Source organism: Thalassophryne amazonica, chromosome 1 (genome assembly GCF_902500255.1).
Source record: "Thalassophryne amazonica chromosome 1, fThaAma1.1, whole genome shotgun sequence".
Taxonomy (NCBI): Eukaryota; Metazoa; Chordata; class Actinopteri; order Batrachoidiformes; family Batrachoididae; genus Thalassophryne; species Thalassophryne amazonica.
In genome coordinates, this window is record NC_047103.1 from 33,134,774 (window position 1) to 33,161,593 (window position 26,820).

At 42.2% G+C, this 26,820-nt stretch overlaps 1 protein-coding gene across 1 annotated transcript in view; it reads right to left on the bottom strand.

Moving 5' to 3' along the window:
* drosha (drosha ribonuclease III) overlaps positions 1-26,820 on the bottom strand; it is a 268,873-nt gene that overhangs the window by 202,915 nt on the left and 39,138 nt on the right. The window contains 4 exon segments of the mRNA XM_034167642.1: positions 11,604-11,703; positions 19,623-19,747; positions 23,200-23,369; positions 26,602-26,676. Coding sequence (XP_034023533.1) covers positions 11,604-11,703; positions 19,623-19,747; positions 23,200-23,369; positions 26,602-26,676 — 470 coding nt within the window.

A 26,820-nucleotide genomic window follows, 5' to 3' on the forward strand; every position in this document is an offset into this window, starting at 1 on the left:
GCAAAGCCCCAAGTCAGCTCTGCATAAAAATCTGCCCTGGATGACTGAATATAAACTAAATATACATTTTATTTTGTCCAGAAAATCCTGTTGATCTGGGTCAGTGCACTTTAGCAATATTAGAGGCATACAGTAATCCTGGTGCGGAGGTACAGTGGACAAGTGGTCAGTACATTTGCATCCAAAACAGAAGGTTCCCAGTTTAAGACCCCCAATGTCTATTTTCCATGTAATGCGGAGATGCATCAGAAAGGGCATCCAGTGTAAACCAAATCAATATGCAGATCCATTTTCAGACCTGCAGTGGCAACCCGACCAATTACACCCCACTGAGACTACACATGATAGGTACTGTTAATTTGGGTCCAACGGCCGTGGAGATATAGTGAAAAATGTTGGAACGGATGTCTTGGAAATACATTTTCCAATTAAACATCATAATCTACCACAACACCCATTGGTACCAAATTGCATTGACATCTACGAAACCCGAGGCTGAGCGTATTTAAATTTTTTTTAAGGTATAGGTGTATTAAAGGAACAATTAGGCCCTTGGCCAAACTGAGCTTTCCTCCATGTTCTCAATGGCCAAAACACAGCTGTTACTTGGAGAAAATAATGCAGACATGAGAAATTTAAATAAATATTTAAAGAATTAAAATAAATGAATAAAAATGAATGGACATATGTTACTCTTGAATATAACTGAGTGATACACTGTTCATTGGACAGGGTAAAATAAAAAGTAAGAATAATCCATGAAATGTGCTTTATTTACAACACAGAACATCAATGGAAATGACAAATCAACATACAGTAGTTTCAGGTTTATGTTTGTCCCTCCCACTAATTTATTTACCAAATTATTACGTCAGTCAAGGATGCAATAAATTCATCTGCGTTTATTAATGTGTCTGTCTGTCGGTCAGCGGGATTATGTCAAAACTACTGCATGGATTTTTACAAAATTTGCGCCACAGATAGATATTAGGGCATGGAAGACTCCACTGTATTTTGGAGGTGATCCGGATCCAGATTCTGCATCAAGATCACACTTTATATAGGCTTTGAAGGATTATGTCAAAACTACTTCATGGATTCTCACCAAATCTGCACCACAGATAGACAGATATTAGGGCATGGAAGACTCCATTGAATTTTGGAGGTGATCTTGATCCAGATTGGCGGATGTCAGAAATCTCAGTTTGCTCTTTTTTAAACATACTATAATTATTTTCGTGTACATACACAACTATTTCTTCAAGGAGATTTATACCTAATTTGAACCCATTTTACTCTCAGATTGTGTTTTAATAAATACTTTAAGCAAAATTAATTCAAATATTAACACAGCTTGGGACTCCGGCGAGGGCGGTCGCATCTCCTCCTCTCTCCTCTATCTCTGCTCCAACCTTCAAAGTCCCTACTTCACCAGGCTGTGAATTCTTCAAACTATATTGGATTAATCATGGAATTGATCAGCTGGTCTCTGAACGCTATTGACACCATTTTTTCTACAAAAAGATCAGGGCCGGGGGACCCTGCGTGCCCGGATGGAACTTACCCTGCGGGCTATGCTATCAACGCCTGGGAGACTTGGCGGGTCGCATGCTTTGCGCCTTTCTCTGTGGAGGACGTAGAGGATTTATTCATATTTGGATTCATAGTAGGAGGGCTGGTACTTATTGGCTTATGTGCTGCCCTGACCTACCGGAAGGTTGGCAAGACAGCTGCCGCCAAAACCACAACCCCTTGCTTGTCAATCATGATTAATGAGTTGGGCAAAGTGACGCATTCTCAGACTGCCCTTGAACCTTGAACCCTTGAACTCAGACGCAAATTGGATAGCATCTCGGAGCAAATGTGTGCCTTGCAGGAGAAAGTGAAGATTTCAGAGGCCGGGAATTTTTCATAACTGGGATTTGGTTTGTTCATGTGAAGCTGGAAAAGAGTTTTTCATTGCTCAACCACAAACACGGCAGGCTTATCAGGCTGTCAAGGATAAAATGCCCATTGTTTTTCCTCCAGAAGAATTTCTACAGCCTTGGGAAGTTTGGCTGCCTCCTTATCTCTCTTACTCCAGTACACAAGGACAGACAGACTCACACATGGACAAAGACTGAAGCATGCTCCACTTTCCCTCTACCTCCCTTCCTGCCCCATCACACACCCCATCCTGGCCACCGCTCACGCTACCCCTTTCCCCTCCAGGGGGTGCGCGGTCTTAGCTGCGGTAGGTCCCCGTTCCCCCCAAGCTAGCGACGGCGTGACTCCAGTTGCAGTGGCTACCACACACTCACATCGCCTCAATTTGGAAAACGGACTGTTTCAAGTTTAGTGCACATAAACGATGTCAAATGTATATGTGTTGTCTTAATTCTGATGTGTGCCATTATTACTGTAAACAAGTAATAATTGTGGATTAATTGCTGTCTGTGGAAATGTGAGTGTGGACGTAATCTCATTGTTGTTGCACTTGTAATGACAATGACAATAAAGCTCATCCATCCATCCTATACACAAATCATTTGCAATTGGAACACCATTACCATTTATGAATAATCTGGAAATGTTTTAACATAAGGATTCCTTAAACTGCACTTTAGGACCACTGAGAAAGTACACTGAGTATTATCACTGATTACAAAGAATCAGGTGGCAGTTTGTTTTTCAGTCACTCTTTTTAGTCTATAAAAAGTCAGAAAGCAATAAAAAGTGGCAATCATATTTTACAAGAACAAGAAGTGTCATCTTCACGTGTCTTTTTTGATCAGCTGTCTAAACACAAAGATTTGAAGTGACATAAAAACAAGGGAAAAGAGCAAATCATCACACTGGAGAAAATACAACTAGAGTAGTTACAGCTGCAGTCAACTTTGATGAATTATTAACATTCAAAAATCCTTGTTGATCTGTTGATTGAATAATTACAAAATCATTGCAGCACAAATAAATTACAAAATGACAAGAAAAACAATCTGATGACTTAATCTACAACCCGAATTCCAATGAAGTTGGGATGTTGTGTAAAATGTAAATAACAGAATACAATGATTTGCAAATCCTCTTCAACTTATATTCAATTGAATACACCACAAAGACAAGATATTTAATGTTCAAACTGATAAACTTTATTGTTTTTGTGCAAATATTAGCTCATTTTGAAATGGATGCCTGCAACACGTTTCAAAAAAGTTGAGACAGGGCAACAAAAGCCTGGAAAAGTTGATGAATGCTCAAAGAACATCTTATTGGAAACAGGTGAGTGTCATGATTGGGTATAAAAGGAGCATCCCCAAAAGGCTCAGGCGTTTGCAAGAAAAGATGGGGTGAGAATCACCACTTTGTGAACAACTGCATGAAAAAACAGTCCAACAGTTTAAGAACAATGTTTCTCAACATTCAATTGCAAGGAATTTAGGGATTCCATCATCTACAGTCATCTCCATCATCTACAATAATATAATCAGAAGATTCAGAGAATCTGGAAAACTTTCTACACGTAAGTAGCAAGGCCGAAAACCAACACTGAATGCCCGTGACCTTTGATCCCTCAGGCGGCACTGCATTAAAAACCAACATCACTGTGTAAAGGATCTTACCGCGTGGGCTCAGGAACACTTCAGAAAACCATTGTCAGTTAACACAGTTTGTCGCTACATCCAGGTTTTGGAGCAACACATGCTGCCATTCAAGCAATGTCTTTTTCAGGGACGTCCCTGCTTATTTCAGCAAGACAATGCCAAGCCACATTCTGCATGTGTTACAACAGCGTGACTTCGTAGTAAAACAGTGCAGGTACTAGACTGGCTTGGCTGTAGTCCAGACCTGCCGCCCATTGAAAATGTGTGATGCATTATTAAGCGCAAAATATGACAACGGAGACCCCGGACTGTTGAACAACTGAAGCTGTACATCAAGCAAGAATGGGAAAGAATTCCACCTACAAAGCTTCAACAATTAGTGTCCTCAGTTCAGATCTTTGGAAAATGATACCCTTTTAAACTCACAGTGAAAGCTGGTCTCTACAACATGTCACAAATGAGATAAAAATGTAAAATAGAAAAACAATGGTGTGCATAAGTATGCATAGCTTTAATTATTAAAACCAAGTCATCACTTTAACAAGCCGTTTTCTTTGGACAATTCAGGAGATGGATACTTGAACATTTCCAAGTGATTGAATATGTACTGGACTTCATTTACATTAACCATTTAAGAAATACTAACCTATATTCAAATGAATATAGGTTGAAGAGGATTTGCAAATCCCTGTATTCTGTTTTTGTTTACATTTTACACAACGTCCCAACTTCATTGGAATTGGGGTGGTACAAAAGTATTCACAATGTTAGACTTTTTCCACATTTTGTTATGTAACAGCCTCATTCCAAAATGGATGAAATTCTTTTTTAACCCTCCAAGTTCTACACACAATATTCCATTAATGACATTTGTTTTGAGATTTTTGCAAATTTATTTAATAAAAAAAGTAAGAAATTGCATGTACATAAGTATTCACTGTCTTTGTCATGAAGCTCAAAACTGAGCTCAGGTGCATCCTGTTTCCACTGATCATCCTTGAGATGTTTCTACAGCTTAACTGGAGTCCACCTGGGGTAAATTCAGTTGATTGGACATGATTTGGAAACTCACACACCTGTCTACATATAAGGTCCCACAATTGACAGTGCATGTCAGAGCACAAACCATGCATGAAGTCAAAGGAATTGTCTGTAGACCTTCGAGACAGTATTGTCTCGAAGCACAAATCTAGGGAAGGGTACAGAAACATTCCTGCTGCTTTGAAGGTCCCAATGAGCACATTGGCCTCCATCATCATCCATAAATGGAAGTAGTTCGGATCCGCCAGGACTCTTCCTAGAGCTGCCCACGCGTCTAAACTGAGCAATCTGGGGAGAAGGCCCTTACTCAGGGAGGTGACGAAGAACCCGATGGTCACTCTGTCAGAGCTCCAGCAGTCCTCTGTGGAGAGTGGGAACCTTCCAGAAGGACAACCATCTCTACAGCAATCCACCAATCAGGCCTGTACGACAGAGTGGCCAGACAGAAGCCACTTCTTAGTAAAAGGCACATGGCAGCCCACCTGGAGTTTTCCAAAAGGCACCTGAAGGACTCTCAGACCATAAGAAACAAAATTCGTTGGTCTGGCGAGACAAAGATTTTTGGAGTGATTGAAGCTTTGCCACAGAGAAAGTAATTTTATCCAAAGAAGAAGAATAGAAGAAGTTAAAACTCAATGTCAATAGACAAGATTAAAATGTGGGTCAGTGCTTATGTGACGGACGCCAGCAGGAGTCGCTGTGCATGTAGCAGTCAAGAGGCCTCATTCCCTCCAACAACCAAAGCCCGGGTTTTGAGCCGACTAGACAGAGAGTCCACCGCCCATGCCAAAGATCATGAGTTCACATCCTGAGGGGAGTGAGTGGGAGGAGTCCCAAACAAAACAACTCAGACGAGAGAGAGTACAACTGCTACACTTATAAACAGAGGATACTGAGAATGGCTATTCCAATTAATTCGTTAGTCACGTCATCATTCTAATGGCCATATGACATTTGTCCTTGCATGACAATGAAAGGTCAAATTCAAGCTCACAACTGTTAAACAGCTTTGAGACAATATGTATTAAATATGGTGGAAAGAGCTGTGTGACTGCCAAATATAAAGTGGTTCAAATTTGGATAGAATTGATCAAATGTCAAGACTGCACAGAACCACATATTATGGTATCACTGAATCACTAAATTAATTTGCCTGACTGTGTCAAGCATGTAAGGCACAGGTGTTTGCACTCTCTGGGTGCCCATTCTTGTCCAGCTTGTGTTGGTGTGCAAGTCTGATTAAAAATAGATGATTTCCTTGTCAAACAACTCTGTGTAGGAAAGAGAATCTGGTGAAATTGAAACTGGGAGGGCGACAGCCCAACAGTTGGAGAGAGTGAAGGAGAACAGCCCCACAGAAAGGAGAAAAAATACATCTCTCTTCTGACTTTTAGCAGTGTTATACATTCTTAGCTATGCAGTTTTAACCATTCTGCCTGTTATAAATGTTTTACTTGTTCGTGGAACGGTCGGGTATTGCACATATGAATCATATCACATATGTAGTGGAAGACAAAATCAAGCTTTAAATGCATATCTGTACAGTTATTTCAGATTTGCCACACCACCTCTTAACCCTGCCATGTGTGTGTGTGTGTGTGGGGGGGGGGGGGGGGGGGATGCACTGACTGGATGTGTAGTCAGGTCCACAGAGATGCAGACAAATATTCCATTCTTGCACTTCTGGATCTTTCTGGAGCTATTGGCACATATTATTGGGGTATTCTGATTGAAAGACTTAGGACACAAGTTCCTCTGTTGCTAGGACTAAATTTGTGCCCTCTTGTGCCAATCTGTACTGTGGTGCACCCCAAGGTTCTATTCTGGGACCCATTTTGTTTGCTTTGTATGTGTTTCCACAGATGCATCTTGAGAACCTTTGAATGCAGTGAGCTGTACATCTCCTTACATCTCAGGATGTAGCTAAATTACTGTTCCTTTAGGACTGTGTTAACGTCAAAAAGAACTGTGTGGTGGCTAATTACTTGCCACTTAATACAGTGAAGTTGTGTGCCAGACAACTTCATTCTCACCAGTGACAGAAGTTTGGCAGTCTGTCTTTATGAGTTTATTCAACAGACAGAAATTTGTGTGTTACATGTGATGAGGCTCACAGCTTTGACTACATTTGTACTTTCCACATTTACAATTCAATTTCAATTATATTTATTTACGAGGTCTATCAGAAAAGTATCCTACCTTTTTGTTTTTTAAAAAAACTATATGGATTTGAATGATGTGCGATTACACCAATCATGCTTGAACCCTCGTGCGCATGCGTGAGTTTTTTCACGCGTGTCGGTGACGTCATTTCCCTGTGGGCAGGCCTTGAATGAGATGTGGTCCCGCCCTCTCGGCTGAATTCCTTTGTTTCACACGCTGCTCGAGACGGCGCGCGTTGCTTTATCAAAATTTTTTCTGGACCTGTGAGGAATATCCGAGTGGACACTATTCGAGAAATTAAGCTGGTTTTCGGTGAAAAGTTTAACGGCTGATGAGAGATTATGGGGTGTTTCTGTCGGTGTAAGGACTTCCCACGGAGCGGGACGTCGCGCAGCGCTTCCAGGCACTGTCGTCGGCCTGTTTCGACCTGAAAACATCCTAATTTAAGGCTTAATTCACCCAGGACGTCGTGAGAGAACAGAGAAGATTCAGAAGAGGCCGGCATGAGGACTTTATGCGGACATTCTACTGTTTAAGGACATTTTGTAATGAAAGACGTGCGCGCAAATTCGCAGAGTCGTTTCCGTGACGACTCGCCGAATCTGTGTGCGCCGCGACAGGAAAAACACCTCCGTGTTGAAAACCATTTGTAAAATTCAGGCGGCTTTTGATGGCTTTCAACAAGTGAGTAACTGAGAAATTGTTTAACAGCTTGGGCATGTTCCAACTTGCCCGTTAAGGTTTCCAACTGAGGTGTTTTTCCTGTCACGACCCCCCGTGGTCGGGTGCAGCCCGACATGCGACTCTGCCCGCACATTCGTTCATTACAAAATGTCCATTAACAATGGAATGTCCGAATAAACTCCTCATGCCGACTTCTTCTGAAAGTTCTGTTCTCTGACGACTTCCTGGGTCAACAGAGCCTGAAATGTGGAAGCTTTCAACTTGAAACGGCGAGACGCTGCCGCCTCGAAGCGCAGATCGCCGTCAGGCGCCGTGGGCCGTCCTTACGGCGACACTACCAGACCAAAATCTCTCATCAGCCGTTAAAATTTTTACCGAAAACCAGCTGAATTTATCGAATGGTGTCCACTCAGTTATGCCTTACAGTTTTGAAAAAATTTTGATCAAACAAAGCAGCAGTCTCTGAGCCATTCCTAAACAATGAAAAAATCGACGAGAGGGTGGGCCACTCCTCACTCCAAGACTGCCCACAGGCGAATGACGTAACCGACAGGCGTGAAAAAAACTCTTGCATGCTCACGAGGGTTCAAGCATGTCTGATGTAATCACACGTGATTCAAATCCATATGGTTTTTGAAAAAAATAATAAGGTCGGATACTTTTCTAATAGACCTCGTAGACAGCACAACATAAGTCACCCCAAGGTGCTACACAAACGTGAAGTTAAACCTTACCCACCCCTTGAGCAAGCACATTGGCAACACTGGTAAGTAAAACCTCCCACAGGTGCTTCTGGCATACGTGAAGAAACCTCAAGCACACCAAACTCAGTGGCGTGACCATTTGCTTTGGCCATACTACTAATAACAAAACAACAAATAAGCAAAGCCAAAACTTTTGACCTAAATCTTTCAAGGTTGTGGTTCCCAAACTGTGACATGTACTCCCATTGCATCAAACGTGTGGACTGTGTTGAAAACCTTTTTGTTTTTTAAAGACCCATCTGTGTACGCTTGCTTTTAATTAATTTCACTTTCTGTTGTGGTTTTATTTCTATTATTATTTCTAGTATTTTTTTTCCCCACATATGTTTAAGCACTTCATGATTCATCTTTAACACAGCAACATAAAAATTTTCTTATACAAGTACCATTTTACAGAGAATTTAGTAATTTTGCTTCTGTTTATGATGAAGTTAAAATAAAATAATCAAGATGTGCTTGTAAAGTAGACTTTCAGCTTTAATTCAAGGTGATTCATAAAAATATTGCATTAACCCTCCATCCATTTCTCTACCCACTTAATCCAAGCAAGGGTCAAGGGGGGGCTGGAACCTATCCTATCAGCCATAGGGCATGCTGCAGGGTACACCCTCGATAGAACGGCAGTTTATCACAGGGCCACGTATAGACAGAAAAACTTATATTGCATTTACCATTTAGGAAAAATTATATGCCGTTTGTCCAAATAATTTTGGGCTCTGAAATTGGCGAGACTATACATAAATTGGCTGTTTCTCCTTAACGGTAAATGCGATATACCTATTACCTTTCTTCCCAACCCTGTCTACACTACAAGCATATCATTATGGTTTCATTTGCACTCTTTCTTGGTGGTGCACAGTGGCAAAATTGCAAAAATTGAGACCGTGTCCAACCACTTAGCCGTCCGGGCTTTTTACAGTCAGGTCCAGTGGTGGGCACAGATAACCAAAAAATTAACTTTGATAACAGATAATCAGATAACTGAAAAGTTATCTTTGATAAAGTTAAAATGACAAACCACCCAAAAATGTATCGAAGTTACAGATAACCAATAATCCATAAATTCCAGTATTGTCTCAGGTATACTTGCAACTACAAACCAGCTGATTTTGAGTTTAACACCATGATCGCTTCTGAAAGCATCAAAGGCGATGACAGACCCAAACAATGAGTCAGCACTTCTGTCTTTGAGCATCCTGCCCCCTGCTGTAAGTTCCAGTTTACTACATGGCTTCCAGCACAAATGCAGCTGAGAGGAGCCACAAAGCTCAACTCTCTACTCAATCACAACGCTGTCGTCAGGCCAAGGTCTTGGAAAATAAAGCAATGCTGACTTATGGTTTGATGTAAATAAAATGAATACTGACAGAATAACTCCATTAATGTCAATTCTGTCATTTGTGCAAAGTTAAGATATAACATATATCTTTTAATGTTGAATAATGCACTAATTCTGAAGTTTTGTAACAAACACAGACAGATGGCATTCTGGATAAAACGTGCCTCTGCTAACACTGATTGGTTGACTCATGCATTCGGTGTAAACCAACACGTTAATGTGAGGTGTGTCGTGTGTTGGTGTTTACAGATAAATGTGCTTTTGTAAAATATGCCATTTTTTATTTAGTGAAAAAAAAAGGCATTTCCAAAAAAAACAAACAAACAAACAAAAAAAGACAAGTTGTAATTAGATAACCGTCTTTGAATTATCGGAACTGTGCCCACCACTGGTCAGGTCTAAGTTTGATGTTAATCTGTTGTAGTAAAAGATAAAACAATGAGGTCTGTATGAGCGATAACAAACATCAACAACCACCACCAATGAAAATAATGTTGTCTCACTGTGTTTTGGCTTTCTGACATTTGGAGGGTGAAATTTCACCCTTGTTAAGCCCCGTTTACACATAGATGGTAAGAGCTCCCGGAAGCGTCCCGGAAGAGTTTTTGGCCGTCTTAAGGATCAAACGCCGTTGTCAACGCCGGCACTAGGGGGTGTGGCTTAGTTCCGGCTTTACCGGGAATCGTCGAAAAAATTATTCAACACGTCGAATAATTCCGGGAGAGCTCCCGGACAATTCGCGTGACGACGGAGACAACGCGAACAACGGCGTTTGATACTTTTTAATCATCGTTTCATCCCGCCCCTTCCTGTAGTGCTGCAGTTTACACCGCCGTAATTGGCGGCTGGCGTTGTATCCCTAATCAACGGCGTGTAAAACGGCGATAGAGCCCACATCGGCGTCCTCAAAGGCGTTTTAACCGGCGACAGAGGCAGACAAAACGGCGGCACTAGCGGACAGTACGTCATTCTAAACGCCACCTCCCGGTTAACGGTGTTCCAAACGGCCGATAGGCGGCGGTCGATATAAAAACGCTAGCGCGCTGCATGCAGGCCTCTCACTCATGGCCAGCTCCAGATATTTTTGCAGAGAAGCTCCAGTATGCCTCCTAAAAGAAAATTGGCAGCGGCAAGGACTTACCAAGAGGTCTGGTTCAGAAGCAGAGGAGAGCCCTGTAGTGGAGACAAGCAACACATTGAGGAGGGGAAAAGGAAAGGAGAATAAAAGGCTGAGAGATGAGCTCCCTCCCCCTGCAGTGACAGCTGCTTCAGCCTATTATACTCTGGGGGCGGTGCCTATATACAAAAGTTCCTGGAGTAACACAAGATTTGCCTGGATAAATCCAGCGGTACACAGGGCATTATCGGCGGCAGCAGAACACCGCCATTCTCACGCGCGTCTTAACCTGTGATTGTAAAGGATAGAACTGGGTATTAACCCCCGTTGCCTGACGTGTGTGGGATGCTACGGCGTCACAACGCCGCTTTATTCGGCGGATTTAGCGGCATTTTATCTGCGCATTTGCGGCTAGTACAGCGCTCAAAACGCCGGCGAAATGCTCCGCCCCTTTCCACAGCGAAAACAGACGGAACTACTGCGAACTTCGGTCAACGTACTGCCCGCCGACAAAACCGTCTATGTGTAACCTGGGCTTTATCTTCAAGCAAGCAGTCTGACCATCAGAGGCAATTTGCATATAAGTTGTGCTTGAATCAGTACACACAGCAGGAATATAACACCAGCAATGGAAATGCTTTAGAGATCAATGCGTGTGAATCTCTTACTTGGAAACACTGGGTAAAACGCTTCAGCTTTTTAGTATAATATGTATCTACTACAGAAAGTGAACTTGGAAAAACATCAGAATGGAAAAAGTAAAGTGAACTTGGAAAAACATCAGAATGGAAAAAGTAAAGTACCTGAACTGGACAATGCCTGATGTTAAAAATGAGTGAGTGCGGCACAGTAAATAAATTGAAACAAGACAAGTGAGGGACAAAAGAAACGGTAATTTGCTTTCAACCCACCTCTCGCTGTGTTAGCTTCTGCTTGTCAATTTGCTTGACCTTGGGACTGTTAGCCAGCAGGTGGCGCAGCTTCACGTAGCTCTTCCACAGCTTCTGGTACCTATCAGTGGTAAATAAGGAGGTGTCAGGCTGGCAGGAGTCGATCTCCCTTGCTCGCTCCCATTTCACATCAACACAATATTTCAAGTGCAGCTCACCAGATATTGAACAAGTTAACTGCTGCCTGCAGCTGTGAATGCATTAGCTATGCATGAGGGGGCATGGACGCAGAAGACTCGTTTCTGCTGTCCATCTACTGAACCTGAGCAGGGGGTCATACTCACATGTACCAAATATTTGAAGTTCACCTCAATTTTAGCTCTTTCAACGAAAAAGCAGGTGCAGGCCTGACGCACGACTTCTGCGCCATCAGGTGACCTCCTTACTTTTATCTGCTGAACTTATCGTTTTTGGTCTCGCTTGCATTTGAAACGAGGTAGGAAGTTATCAGTAAGGTGACACGGACAGCAGCATTCGCACGCCACTCACATCCCCTTTCTCTTCTTCATCAGACCTCCTGACTGATGCGCTGAAGGCCAAGTGTGACCCATCTGCTCCCATTCAGATGACTTTCTCCTCATTTAACCAGACTTATTCAATTATGATGGCTGGAATGGCGGGGTAAGGCGGTGGGGGGGGTTTGGCAGGCATTGACACAGAAAGGGAGACAAAGGCGAAGAAAGGGGAAGCAAGGACAGACCGACCGGAGGAGGGATGGATGTGCTGTGGAAAAGAAGAATTACAGAGCTTTAATAGCAGGGACTTCATTAGAGACTGAGACGGCTTTACCGCCCCGATTATCAGCTTGCCGCCACCTCCGCATAGAGAGTAGAAGAGAGAAGCAGAAAGAAACTGAGCCTAAGAGGAAGAGAAAGAGAATATATCCAGACTGGGAGGCCCACGCGTCCCCAATCTGCTTCAATGACCTTTCCACAGATTCACGGCGCACTCTCAGGGTAGCACTGTTGCGGCTCCCACCACTCCCTGCACGGGCTTCCATTAGCATATGCTGCCTCCCCTCCTCCCCCATGTTTCTACATCTGTCTCTTTCTCTCAACCTTCTTTTTGTTTCTTAAACATAGAGCCTAACCGATATATCAGCTGGCTGATAATATCAGGCTGATATGAGCCTTTCACAAACATAATGGGATTGGTGGTTTTTATTTATTTATTTTTATTTTTTTTGGAGTTGCAAAAAACTTTTATTTTACCAAACAATGAAGAAAAACACTGTTTGAAGTGGTGTAATTAAATAGTTTGTCCAGCAGAGGGTGCTCCGACCGCATTGTTTACACTTCTGTCAAGCATGGCTGGGACCCCATCACTCCTTGCTCACATTATTACCTACAAGAAACTAGCAGTAATTCAGTTTCAATCATTTTACAGTGATGAGACAAGCAGTCACTATGCCGCCAGCTAGTCGGTGCTAAATACACGAGAAGTCAAGTTTATGTAAATGCTGAGCAATGCAACCAGCCAACTACCAATCCAAGTGAAGGTATTGTGACATAAATTGGTTGGTTGTTGTTTACACTTATAGTGATACATAATGAAGTTCTTGTTTGAACTGTAAAATATCAAGCATTGATTACATTTCTTTGTCACAAGGGTTTGATCAATTGTTGGGCGTTGACATTTTTATTTCTGTATACAGCAGGTAAAATAAGTATTGAACATGTCACCATTTTTCTCAGTAAATATATTTCTAAAGATGCCACTGACATGGAATTTTCACCAGATGTTGGTAACAACCCCCGTAATCCATACATGCAAACAAACCAAAACAAATAAGTACAGAAATTAAGTTATCTGTAATAAAATGGAATGACAGGTAAAAACTATTGAACACATTTACTGAAATTCATTTAATACTTTGTACAAAAGCCTTTGTGGTTAATGACAGCTTCAAGATACCGCCTGTATGGAGAAACTAGTCGCATGCACTGCTGAGGTGTGATTTTGGCCCACTCTTCCACACAAACAGTCTTGAAGGTTCCGTAGACCTCTTCTATCAAATCTGATCTTTAGTTTTTTTCCATAGATTTTCTGTTGGATTCCAGTCACATGATTGGCTGGGCCATTCTGCCAGCTTTATTTTCATTCTCTGAAACCAACTAAGAGTTTCCTTGGCTGTGTGTTTGGAATCATTGTCTTGATGAAATGTCTACCCTTGTTTCATCTCCACCATCCTGGTAGATGGCAACAGATTTTTTTTTTAAATTAAGACTGCCTCTGTACATTTTATCATTCATTCTTCCTTCGCTTATATAGTTTGCCAGTGCAATACACTGAAAAACAGCCCCTTTACCATTTTTTGGGTGATGTGCAGTGCCGTTTGACCTCCAAACATGATCTGTATTATGGCATCCAAAGAGTTCAAGTTTGGTCTCATCTGACAAGACTACATTCTCACAGGCTTATCTAAATGTTGTGCAGCAAACTTGAAATGAGTTTCAACTTTTTCTTCAGCAATGTAGTCTTGTGTGTTTAGCATGCATACAGGCCGTGGCGGATGAGTGCATTACTTATTGTTTTCTTTGAAATAATTGTTCAATTGCTCTTCAAAAGTGGTCCTTGGCTCTTAGACAATTCTTCTGATAATTCTGATAATTTCACTATGTCAGAAATCTTTCCAGGAGCACCTGGTCGTGGCCGGCTTATGGTGAAATGATGGTAACCAGTGTCATCACTATGTTTTGCAACAATAAGGTTGTGAAGATCTTGAGAGAGCTCTCTGTTTTTACCCATCATAAGGTCTTTCTTGTGTGATACCTTGGTAATGAGACACCTATTTATAGGTCATCAGTTGGGACTGAACCAGCTAATATTAATTTGCAATGACAAGGAGCAGGACTGTTTTATAATTACTGGTAGATTTCAGCTGGTGTCTTGGCTTTCCATGCCTTTTTACACCTCCCTTTCTTCAAGTGTTCAATACTTTTTTCTGTGTCATTTCACATTATTACACATAACTTAATTTCTGTACTTATTTATTTTGGTTTCTCTGCATGTTTGGATTACTTGGGTTGTTTTGACATCCGGTGAAAATGTCATGTCAATAGCATCTTTAGAAATATATTTTCTGAGAAAAATTATGTATTAAATGCTTATTTTACCCACTGTATATCAGCAAATATTTTGATATAATCAATTTTTTTTACTCTCTAATATCAGTAAGCGACCCTGAAAACTAAAATAAATCCATATCTATCAAGCTCTATTAAATACCTCCAGATTTTGTGCCCCCCACTGCACAGTGGGCTGGCCCCTCCCTCCTAAACTGCCATTCTCCATTACTATACAACCTTGTGCCCTCCTCTTTCCCTCCTTGTGCCATTTCCTCCATCTCTTGCTGTGCTTAACTGTCCTTTCCATCATCACTTTCTTTTGCTTTGTACTTCTGACCTTTGGCACGTGATCGTTCTCGCCTTGCCAGCCGTGATGGAGATGAAGAACCTCGAGAGGCCGCCCCGAACTGAAATTCGTCTGGGCGGTGCAGTGCGAAGGAAGAAAGACAACACAGCTTCCTCAGTCTCCCCGGTTTAATATATGCTGCTTGCTGTGTCCAAAAACTCCCCTCTCTGTGGTTCTGCCGCAGCCGCAATCAACGCCAACTCCTGCCCTCGCTATACGCATCATTAGCAGTGGTAGGAAATCCTTTCCGTTGGTCTCTTACTATTCGCTCCTGCATCGACTAATGGTGTCCCAGTTCATCCATAAATTTGTCGTTGTCTGCTGCTTTGAGAAGTTTGACATGGTAGCAGGGTGTGCAGGGATGAAAGAGCTCGGCAAACGCATGACTAAAATGGAACAGTGGGGGAGAGGGGACATTAGTCGGCAGTTATAAGGAAAACAGAATGGCCTAAATAGGTTTCCTAATGATCAACCTCTTGTTTGCATCTTCATAACCACCATTTTCTCCTGCTCGTCCTCCTAAATAGTCTCATCTAGACTGGGTGTGTGAGAAAAAAGGCGAAAAAAAGAAACAACTCCACAGGTTTAAATTTAGAAGAGAGTGAAAGGGGGGGGAGAAGGTTTGTTCCGACTTTTGATGGGTGTTGTCACATCTTTGAACACCTCAGAGACCGTAAGCCAGACAATTTAATACACATCTTTGTTAATTATGCAGCAGCACAGTACAACATTCCCTACTGCAGTCGTGTAGGTGTGTGTTGCACACGCTCAGGTGACATTACTATTCATGAGTTATGAGCCGTAGCTCCCATGGTGAAGGTACCCAGAAGAAACCTGGGACCTACAACGATGAATGTGAAAATGTCACGCCACTCGTTTTAGCATCCTTCTATAATCAGGATCATAAGTTGTTGACAGTGACACAATTTTTGTACTTCTGCCTCTGTACACCACCGCAAAGGACCTGAAATCAAACAATCAACATGTGCTTGTAGTGTCGACTTTCAGCTCGAATTCAAGGAAGAAGTAAATCCTATTATATACTATAATAACAAATATATATATATATATATATATATATAATAACAAATTGTGCAAAGTTTCTGTAATGAGTTGGAATGACTCCAGAATATTTTTAGAACATTTGACCTTAAACCTGAACAGTTTTTAGAAGAAGAACTCAACCCTTTTATTTCCTGTTACTTATGTAATTTTTATGTTAATTTACTGTTAATTTACTGTTCCGCTAATCCACTAACTACTTATTAGCAAAGCTAACTTTTCTTTTAGTGGATTTGCTTTTCAGCTAACTTCAAAAACCATCAAATGACCAATTAACTTTCACAAAATTTAGTTTCGCTAACTTTTAGTCCACCAACCTTTTTTTGCTGGCATAGTAAGTAGGTGTGAGGAGCTGTCTGAGCTCAACCCTGCCTGGCTACTACAAAGGGGGGAGGGGGGAGTCATTTTCATTCACAGCATACAGAGCCCCTGACATGGCCCAAAGGCATAAACAGAAAAGCAGGTTTGACTTATGGTTTGATTTAAAAACCAAATTAATTCCAGTTTATTCATATTAACATTAACCCTCATTTTTACAAAGTAAAAATATCACAAATATCTTTTAGTTTTAAAGTATTGCACTAAATCTGATTGAGCATTTAAACTCACAGATGCCAAGAGGCATTATGGGAAATTGACCCTCCTCATCACTGGTTCGTTGTAAATAAACAACACACAAGTTAATGTGTGTTTTTTTTAACAAATAATTCTGTATTTGTAAATATGTATTTTTTTTCATTTGTAAAAAAAAGGCATCTGCAAAACTGAAAATTCTGTCTTACTGATACAGCGCACTGAATGGCGACCGACTGCAGTGAATGTAAATGACTCTTCCTTACAGCAGCGGGCAGGGTGCACAAGACAGAAGCTTGGAAGTTTGTTTTGGGTTTGTGATCGCCTCTGATTCTACTCAAACGCATCGGCGGTGCTTAAACTCAAAATTGCCTTGTCAGTAGCTGACAGTGTACTGAAGTGAATACTGAAAATGATTGGTTATCAGTTAGCTGTAGCTTCCCCTCAATGTTTTTATCAGTTTATCGATTTATCAATTTAACTTTTCAGTTAGTGGATTAGCAGTTATCAAAGCTAACTTTTTGGTTAGCTGTGCCCACCACTGTTAAATTATGCACTTACATTGAACTTATGAAATAAAATCACACAGACACACACACACACACACACACACACACACACACACACACACACACACACACACACACACATACACACACACACTTAGTATAAGGATGATTTACCGCCCCCTGCTGGAATGGCGTGTTAGTCCAGAATGTAATTAATAATGTTAGCTCAACGTTCCATTTTCGCAGTGTTCATCCTTGAGCCAAAATATATAAGCATACCAATCTGCAAATGTCAGCTCTCCCCAGTTTGTCTGATTGAAGTTATACACACACACACACACACACACACACACACACACACACACACACACACACACACACACACGCACACGCACACACACACACGTACAGAGAGCTTTTGGTCTTTTCCACATTCTGCTGCAAGCGGGTGCTTCTATTTTTAGACATGCACAAACAGAGAAGTGGTAGAAGACATCAAACGCAATACACTTTTCACTCATGGTACCGACAACTTGACACTTAAAGTAGACCTGCACTGAAATAAATGGTCAGATTTCAGAAAGAAATAGCTGATATGTATTTATAAGACCCTTGTGAATGCAGTAAAGTAAATCTGTAAGCCCAAATTTGTAATTCAGCGGAGAAATCTTTGTTTAAAAATGACAAATTTGCAGCTAAAATTTAGCTCTCTGTGAAATCAGTTTGTACAGCCGTATCATTTCCATGATGTCAGGGACAAGACGACGCGCTCCCGCCTTCAGTCCGATCCCGCATTGAAATTGATTTTATCTGTTAGTAATGTTACTTATACACGTCCTGGTTTCAACATCCAAAAGTAAGCTGCAATGAATGTGAGATACAGATCTGTGTGCTCAGATCAGCAACGACATCGACAGCAGTCGCCGTTCTTCCTCTCCCGCTCTCTGCCTCCGCTACACTCGCTGTTTTAATGCGAAGCGGTCAGTACACCTGTTGCTGCAAGGACAGACTTCTTGCGGCAAAATCCACAGCACCGCACGTCTCGGCAATCGGAGCCCCAGAGCTCCACGGACGCTGAGAGAGGTTTATATATTTTTAATGACTGGGATTCTTTGCGGGTTTCACCTCCATATCCCGCGATGGTACCGGAGGCGAAAGACAGTAGATTTTCATTGCGACTCCACTCAATCAAACGGGCGTATGAAAAAGTCCCCCAAAATAATTTTCAAGCACAAATAAAAGAAATGTGTACTCACCAAACATGCTGCAAGACAATATGAAGTGTTAAAAAAAGTAGATCCTTCCGTATAAGACAAGAAAAAGGTGCAGATGCAAACTGACGTAAATCCACAAATTATAATTGGTGCAATGCATGCTGGGAGAGGGTCTTGTCCGTGACGTCTCGGCAGCGTCCATGATGAGAGGGACAATTTGCGGAGGGCTAAATGTTAGCTGTAAATTTGTCATTTTCAAATGAAGATTTCTCCATTGAATGACAGATCTGGGCTTGCAGATTTACTTTACTACATTCAGAAGGATCTCATGTGTAAATGTAAGTCATTTTTTGTTCAGAAAATCTGACTGCATTTTTTTCAATGCAGGTCTCCTTTAACTCACTCGTGGTAAAGGCAACATGACAACTGACTAAGCCAATTGAACTACAAAAACATAATAAATCAATAATACTAACAATACTGTTAAACGAACATGAACCACAATAACAAACCCTGAACTCCCAAGGTGCATTGCAGCACAACATCCATTGTTTACTGGTTAGATAAAAATCACTAATTTCTCCAAAAATATTTGTCCTATTAACTGTCTGTTTTAGCAGCATTCCTCCTTGACCCAAAATACATAATCATACTAAATGGCAAATGTGAGGTCTCTCCATTTCTCCATGATCAAAGCCGTACACATGCAGGCATGCACACAGAGGCCATTTGGCTATTATAATATAGGGGTGGTGCCCAAACGGTTGGTGCACTTGTTTCCAGTGAAATACCCATGTTCTTTCTGGCAAACTGTATCTAAAATTTCACAGCTTTTTGAGAGAAAGTGGCTGCAATTCCTGAACGGTTAATGCAATATTTTTGCAAAACTCCTTGAATTAGAGCTAAAGCTCAACAAGCACACCTTGATTTCACAGGCAAAATTACACGTGTCACTGTCTAAATCCTTATGTACTATCTGACTGCATACCTTATTCCCTCAATACTTTTCTTTAACATGCCTCCCTTAATGTGTAACACCGTAGATTCTGAAGTTGCCACTTCCCGGGAGACTGAACACACATAACAAGCACGGGGAATGACAGAGACAGACTGCAAGGTGAGACAGACAGGCTGGTGAGATGAGATGGACTGGTGTGTCGCTATTTATGTCAGGCGCATGTGCCTCCTGTGTACACGTGCAGTCTTACTGAGGGTCTCCAGCATAGCTAAGCTGAGCCGGCCGGATCCCAAAATGAACGATGATGGGAAAAGTGATGACGTCTGGGTTGAACTGCTCCCTGTCCAGTTGGTCAATACGAACAGAGCTCGGTTTCTGCAAGGGATGAGAGAACAACAAAGCCACAGTAGAGTCAGTTACGGTGGAGTATATACTGATATAGTTACAAGAGAGCTTTCCATCAGCTGCTGCCAGTACGTCCAACAACAAGTAATAGATTCCATGAGGGCAGTCTGTCACAGAAGCATAATGAGTTAGGCCCATGCTTTGCAGTGTGCACACAATGATGAGGTGACGTCAGACATGGCAACTCTTAACGTTCGTGTTGGAAGAGGAGATTGACAAGCAACATGTCCTTAAATGACTCCCAAATCACACTTGGCCTGTCAGACATTTTCCAAGATCAGAGGAAGGGGCTGCAGCAGAAGGTGCCACGAGCCATACGGCAGATGGCTCAGGGATCGCACTCACCTTGACATTCGCGGTAGTTGCTCGTCACCAAGCTGCATACAAACTGTGACTCCAGAGCAAGAGGTCAGGGACCGACTTTGATTCCCTCACACCCCCACCTCCGCTCCTTAAAGCGGCACAATTAAGTGTGATTAGCTTGATGGAAGCCTTGACGATTTCCCTGTTTACAATCCTGACACAAACACATTATAAATGCTAATTTATATAGTAGACCGTTCAGTGTGTGCTGATTCTTTACCTAGAATGGGCCGCGGCTGATTGAAGAGGAGTGACATTTGTGCCCTCATTTGTCGACCATGCGAGTGTGTGAAAAATCACTTGAGCATGCTATGTTGATTGACGTCAGACCTGTTCATTTAGAGTAGGATGCGACCTTGACAGACCACAGCTGCGGAGAGTTTCACAAAACACTCTGCCAACTTATTCTGATCAGACATTTAAATGATTGGAGGGAATCGCACTTTGTCTATTTTATATTCTATGCTATATCGCTTTATCTCGCTGTGTGTTTGAATATACTTGAAAAACAGATGTCCCCAAGTCACAAAGGGATACACCGTCGAAGGTGGTTGACAACAACAAGGTTACGGTCCTGTGGGACTTCAAATTCAAGACAGACATGCAGCTGCTGGCCAACCAACCAGACATAGCTGTGGTTGACAAGTGAAAGAACACTACAGTTGAGATTGTTGTGTCAATCTCAGCTGACACCAACATCAGAAAGAAGGAGCATGAGAAAATCAAGAAGTACCAAGGGCGGAAGGAACAGCTGGAGCAGATGTGGAAGGCAACGTCCAAAGTGGTCCCACTGGTACTAGGATACTAGGAACATTACCACTGGGGCCATGATGTAAGCCCCAAACTGGAAGAGTTGCTCCAGTGGATTCCAGGTACAACAACAGAGGTCTCTGTCCAGAAGGGTATAGTCCTCTGAACAGCTAAGGTGCTGTGCAGAACCCTCAAACTTCCAGGTCTGTGGCAGAGGACCAGAGCTTGAGGAAAATACATACCACCCTCCCTGGAGAGGGAGGTTTTTTTTTTTAATACATATAATTATGTGCACAATAAATGTGACTAGGGTTTCCTGGTAGGATAATTGAGGTTAAAATGAGGTTAGGCACTTTAAATGTTCCTAAAGGATTTTAGAGAAGAGTCAAAGGAGTGGAACTACATAACCCAGCATGCACATAAAGAAACAAATGTAGCAGGATTGGATGCTATACTGCTTACGCTTTATCATGCACATTTGGCACATCACAGGACATGTGATGTGGCAAGTAAGGCAAAGATGTTAATCTCAAACTTTTTTGTAACTTTATAAAATAGAAAAAAAAAAAGCTACCAGCAAATTTCACCGTAATTGAAAATTTTGGTATAGTGACATCCCAAATCATTGCAATTCTATCACAAAGAATACACAAACACACTCACCGTTCATATGTAACCTTTTAGTGAACATGACATCTTCCCTCTCACAGACACACAATTACTATACAACCTTTAAAATACGAGGGCTGTCAATAAAGTATAGGTCCTTTTTATTTTTTCAAAAACTATATGGATTTCATTCATATGTTTTTACGTCAGACATGCTTGAACCCTTGTGCGCATGCGTGAGTTTTTCCATGCCTGTCGGTGACGTCATTCACCTGTGAGCACTCCTTGTGGGAGGAGTCGTCCAGCCCCTTGTCGGAATTCCTTTGTCTGAGAAGTTGCTGAGAGACTGGCGCTTTGTTTGATCAAAATTTTTTCTAAACCTGTGAGACACATCGAAGTGGACACGGTTCGAAAAAGTAAGCTGGTTTTCGGTGAAAATTTTAACGGCTGATGAGAGATTTTGAGGTGATACTGTCGCTTTAAGGACTTCTCACGGAGCGAGACGTCGTACAGCACTCCCAGGCGCCGTCGTCAGCCTGTTTCAAGCTGAAAACCTCCACATTTCAGGCTCTATTAATCCAGGACGTCGTGAGAGAACAGAGAAGTTTCAAAAGAAGTCGGTTTCAGCATTTTATCTGGATATTCCACTGTTAAAGGAGATTTTTTTTTAATGAAAGACGTGCGGACGGGTACGCGCGTCGGGACGCAGCCGGCGCGGTGCGGCAGCACAGGAAAAACACCTCCGTGTTGATAACCATTTGTAAAATCCAGGTGGCTTTTGATGGCTTTCAGTGGAGTGAGTATATGAGAAATTGTTTAACAGCTGGACATGTTCCAACTTGTCCTTAAGGCTTCCAACAGAGGTGTTTTTCCTGTGGCGGAGCGTCGCGGTGGCTGTGAGCCGACGCTGCAATCCGCCTGCACGTCTTTCATTAAAAAAAATCTCCTTTAACAGTGGAATATCCGGATAAAATGCTGAAACCGACTTCTTCTGAAACTTCTCTGTTCTCTCACGACGTTCTGGATCAATAGAGCCTGAAATGTGGAGGTTTTCAGCTTGAAACAGGCTGACGACGGCGCATGGGAGTGCTGCACGACGTCTCGCTCTGTGGGAAGTCCTTAAAGCGACAGTATCACCTCAAAATCTCTCATCAGCCGTTAAAATTTTCACCAAAAACCAGCTTAATTTTTCGAACCGTGTCCACTTCGATGTGTCTAACAGGTTTAGAAAAGATTTTGATCAAACAAAGCGCCAGTCTCTCAGCAACTTCTCAGACAAAGGAATTCCGACGAGGGACTGGACGACTCCTCCCACAAGGAGTGCTCACAGGCGAATGACGTCACCGACAGGTGTGGAAAAACTCACGCATGCGCACGATGGTTCAAGCATGTCCGACGTAAAAACATATGAATGAAATCCATATAGTTTTTGAAAAAAATAAAAAGGACCTATACTTTATTGACAGACCTCGTATGGACCACACAAGAAGGTTAGCCAACTTGCTACTGTCACATAAAAGCTTTTGCCTGGATCGCGTTGATGACAGCCAATGCCCTTGGGGATAATAGGTGAGGCATTTCCTGTCACAGGCTAACAAGGCACAGACTTATTCTCGCATTGCCAGGGTTGGGTGCAACAAATGCCCTTGAAGCAGCATGCAAGGCTGCCTGCTGTCACACCAGAGAAGGTGAGGCCTCACCATGCCGGGATTGGTGACGATCATGCCCTTGCACTCCTCGGCATATTTCTGCCACTCCAGCTCCTCCCACTGTAGCATGTTTGCAAGCTCCTCTTCAGGGACAAGTGGCTTGCTGCTGTGCAACAGGTAGAGCAGCACCTGATGCATGGACAACACCTCCTTCCCACCATCTGCCCACAACGGAATAAATTAATTTAAGCGTGCGTATATGCACAGAAGCACAAAGATCAGACAGGAACCAGGCAGCACATGAAAAACTGCCATTAAATTAAAAAGCAAACAAAAAAAGAAATCTCAGTTTTGATAGCAGCAATTGAAATGAAACAACCTTTGACTTTTTTCCAGGGGTAAAATAATAAGTATTACAATAATAATAATCTTTCCATAACCTCCTCAAACAATGTCATCTTTTTTTTTTTTTTTGCAGAGTAACTTGGTTCAAAATCATGGTTGCCCTTGAAGAAAAAATATATACGAGTATATTTTTTAAATAAAACACCATAATTACTATTATCCATTCTCTCTCTCTCATATTTGTGTGTGCGTTTGTATATGTATAGCAACAGACTACTGCTGCTTTTTTTCTCCATAGTTTTAGTGGGTAACCCCCAAAATAATGACAAATATTGGAAACAGCAGCGAGTGTAACAGTGACAAAACAGCAGTGAAGATGGTGATCATATCAGCAACAAATACAGAAGCAGAAACGGTAAGAAAAACATCAAACAAAGCCTACTGAAGGGTATAATCATGATAACAGTCGTAGGGGAGTGCATATTGTGCCCTGAGTTAAGATACAGTGACGTTATGAGAGTTAGTGTATTTAAGTGTTTGTGTGGTTATGTGTGTGCATGTTTGTAGGACAGCTATAAATCCAGCAAGGAGCGTGATGCATAAATGATGTGGGATAAAATTAATTACTGTGAGAGGAGTTGCATCAGTCTCACACTGCATCAAAGCCACAGGTGGAGCCCCATGGCCACACAAGGAGGTCACAGCCACAGTGAGCGCCACAGGCAGAGGCCCCCAACCACCATAAGGGGGGGAGACGTGCATCGGGACGACAGGCGACCCGAGGATCAGCATCCCGCACCACCAGGAGGCAAGGAGAGACGCCAGAGAACTCACACGAGTCACACAGCAGACATGCACCCAATTAACCTGCAAGCAGGAGCGGGCCAACCTTGTGATCGCGAGACAAAACTGCACCAACTCCCAGGAGTGACAACAGACAGGCCTCCAAGACCCACAGAGAAGGTGGGCCAATGCCCTGTCTAAGCCTATCCGCTGGTGCAAGAAGAGGTGACGCATCCATGTCTGCCCCCCGACGCCACAGCAGTGGAGTCACCGCGAAGGAATCCCCCAGGCATGGGTGCCAAAAGGACATACATACCATCAAGATCATCCAGTAGGGACAAACACCACCCAGAAAGGGAAGGTCTCTGGCCCACTCAGCACCCCACCACCACTCTCTACCAACCCCAAAGCCCAAAACAATATTACATGCAAGCATTTCATCCCAATTGTGCTGTATGGTTGTGAGAGCTGGGGTTCACCACTTACTTAATGGTGCTTTTCACTTGAATGGTACCAGCTCAGTTCAAATCTACTCGATTTTGGTGTCACAGGTTTCCTTTTCCACTGCCGACTGTAGTACCCCTAATTCAAAGTGATGCCCCATGACACTGCTGTGACATCATCTTCAAAATGACACACAAGTGCCACACAAGTTTATCTTTTGCATTACAGTACAGTACAGTACAGACAGTGGTACTTTCCAAGCAATATTTTAAAAAGACTGGGTTTGTTCAGGATGCCCTTTGCACACTGTTCGAGTCATGAGTCTCTGAGCAATCAGTGATCTGCTGTGTTTTCACATCACCTTTTGGCATCGCCTCAGCTCGCTTGGAACAATGATGGAGATGAGACAAAAAAGGACCAGGTACTAGGTTTGGACAATGGAAAACTGGAAAAGGCAGGTAGAGTTGAGTCAAGTAGGTACCACACAGCAGAAAAGCACTATAAGGTTTTTGGTACTTGATTTCTCTCTGGGGGATCATTGGATATGACTGAAAAGACTTTGTGCCAAACAACCAGTAACTTTGGGAGAATACTACCAGACCTACTTGTAGTTGGTCTGGTTGTGCACCCTGGGTGGTTCCACAGTGCCGTGCATGCAGTGATGCACAGTACCAGAGTTTGTTCCCAGTCCTGACCTGACCTGCTCTCACTCCACCTCACCTTTTGAGCCAGTACTACAATGTGAAAATATCCCTGTTCAGGGACACAAGCATCGACTGGAGGGTGCATGCTTCACAACACAACCATGAACAGAATCATACACGTGCAAAACAGACATCTATATTAAATCAGAAATGAGCTAGTGCATGTGTATACTCTGTACTTTGCAAAAATTAAAAAAAATCAAACTGTCACCTTTATTGACATGTATTCATCAGCCTTTCTATAATTATTTATCTATTATAAATATAAATGTATCAAAATAAAATCATTATTTTTTTCAGGTGGTTTGCAGCTCACCAGCAAATTAAATAATTCAATCACATTTTTACAATAATTTTAATACCTTTCCTACCATTTTTTTTTTTTTTTTTACTATTTTAGTTGAGTTGGAGTACAAATGTTTGGACATTTCTGATGACCGACTGACAATAAATGTTTAATCACATAATGAGATAAAGGCAGATAATTCAGCAGGTCAACGCACGCTAACAGACATGAATATAAAAATAATAATAATAATAGTAAAAAAAGGACTGACCGCCATTCAACAGAACTGACGTGCACACAGAACTGACACAAACAACACCTCAAACCCCTGCTGGACGCTCACACCTGGAAATATCGACAGACTATAACAAACACCAGCCCACATACGGTCACTCTAACCCCCAAACACAATGTCACCACGCGTGTCTGAAAATCTGTGCGTGTTCACTCGTCTTCATCTCACAGGGCGCGCCACGAGCAGCGGACTGGACAGGTGTGTGTGTGTTTGTAAAAGAAGCAGATAAGTGTAGCTGACTAAACTGGTCGAGTGGGGAGAGAGAAATTGTTTTTTGATGGAAAGAATGTAGGTGGAACAGCTGACATGTCAAACACTGAGGTGGTGTGACGGTGTGCCAGCGCCATCATGTGTAGTAAAGATGAACACCATGCAGGCTCAATCTAAATATTTGAACTAAGAACACAAAGAGCAATGGCAAACGTTAAAAGCTACATAGATTTAAAAAAAAAAAAAAAAAAGGAAATAAACGTGACTTGGAAATATGCAGACCAGTTTCTCTCCTTTAAAATCAGGAAACACTGCACCATCTCTGCTCTAATCAGAGAGAGAGAGAAAAAATAAATAAATATCTGAAATGTGTCCGTATAGCTCACCTGGTAAAAATCGGACAAAACGGGGCATAAAGTGGAACTTCTGGCATCCAGCGGCCTCACCATCACACTCTGGACCTGCAGTGAAGATGAGAGACATTTAAGAAGAGCACTTCTTCTCATGACATACAAATACTTTACATGGAGAGTAACAGCACAGTAAAGGACAACACAGTTATGGTCTTTGTGAAGTTGAGCACAACTGTTAATTAGATTTAAAAT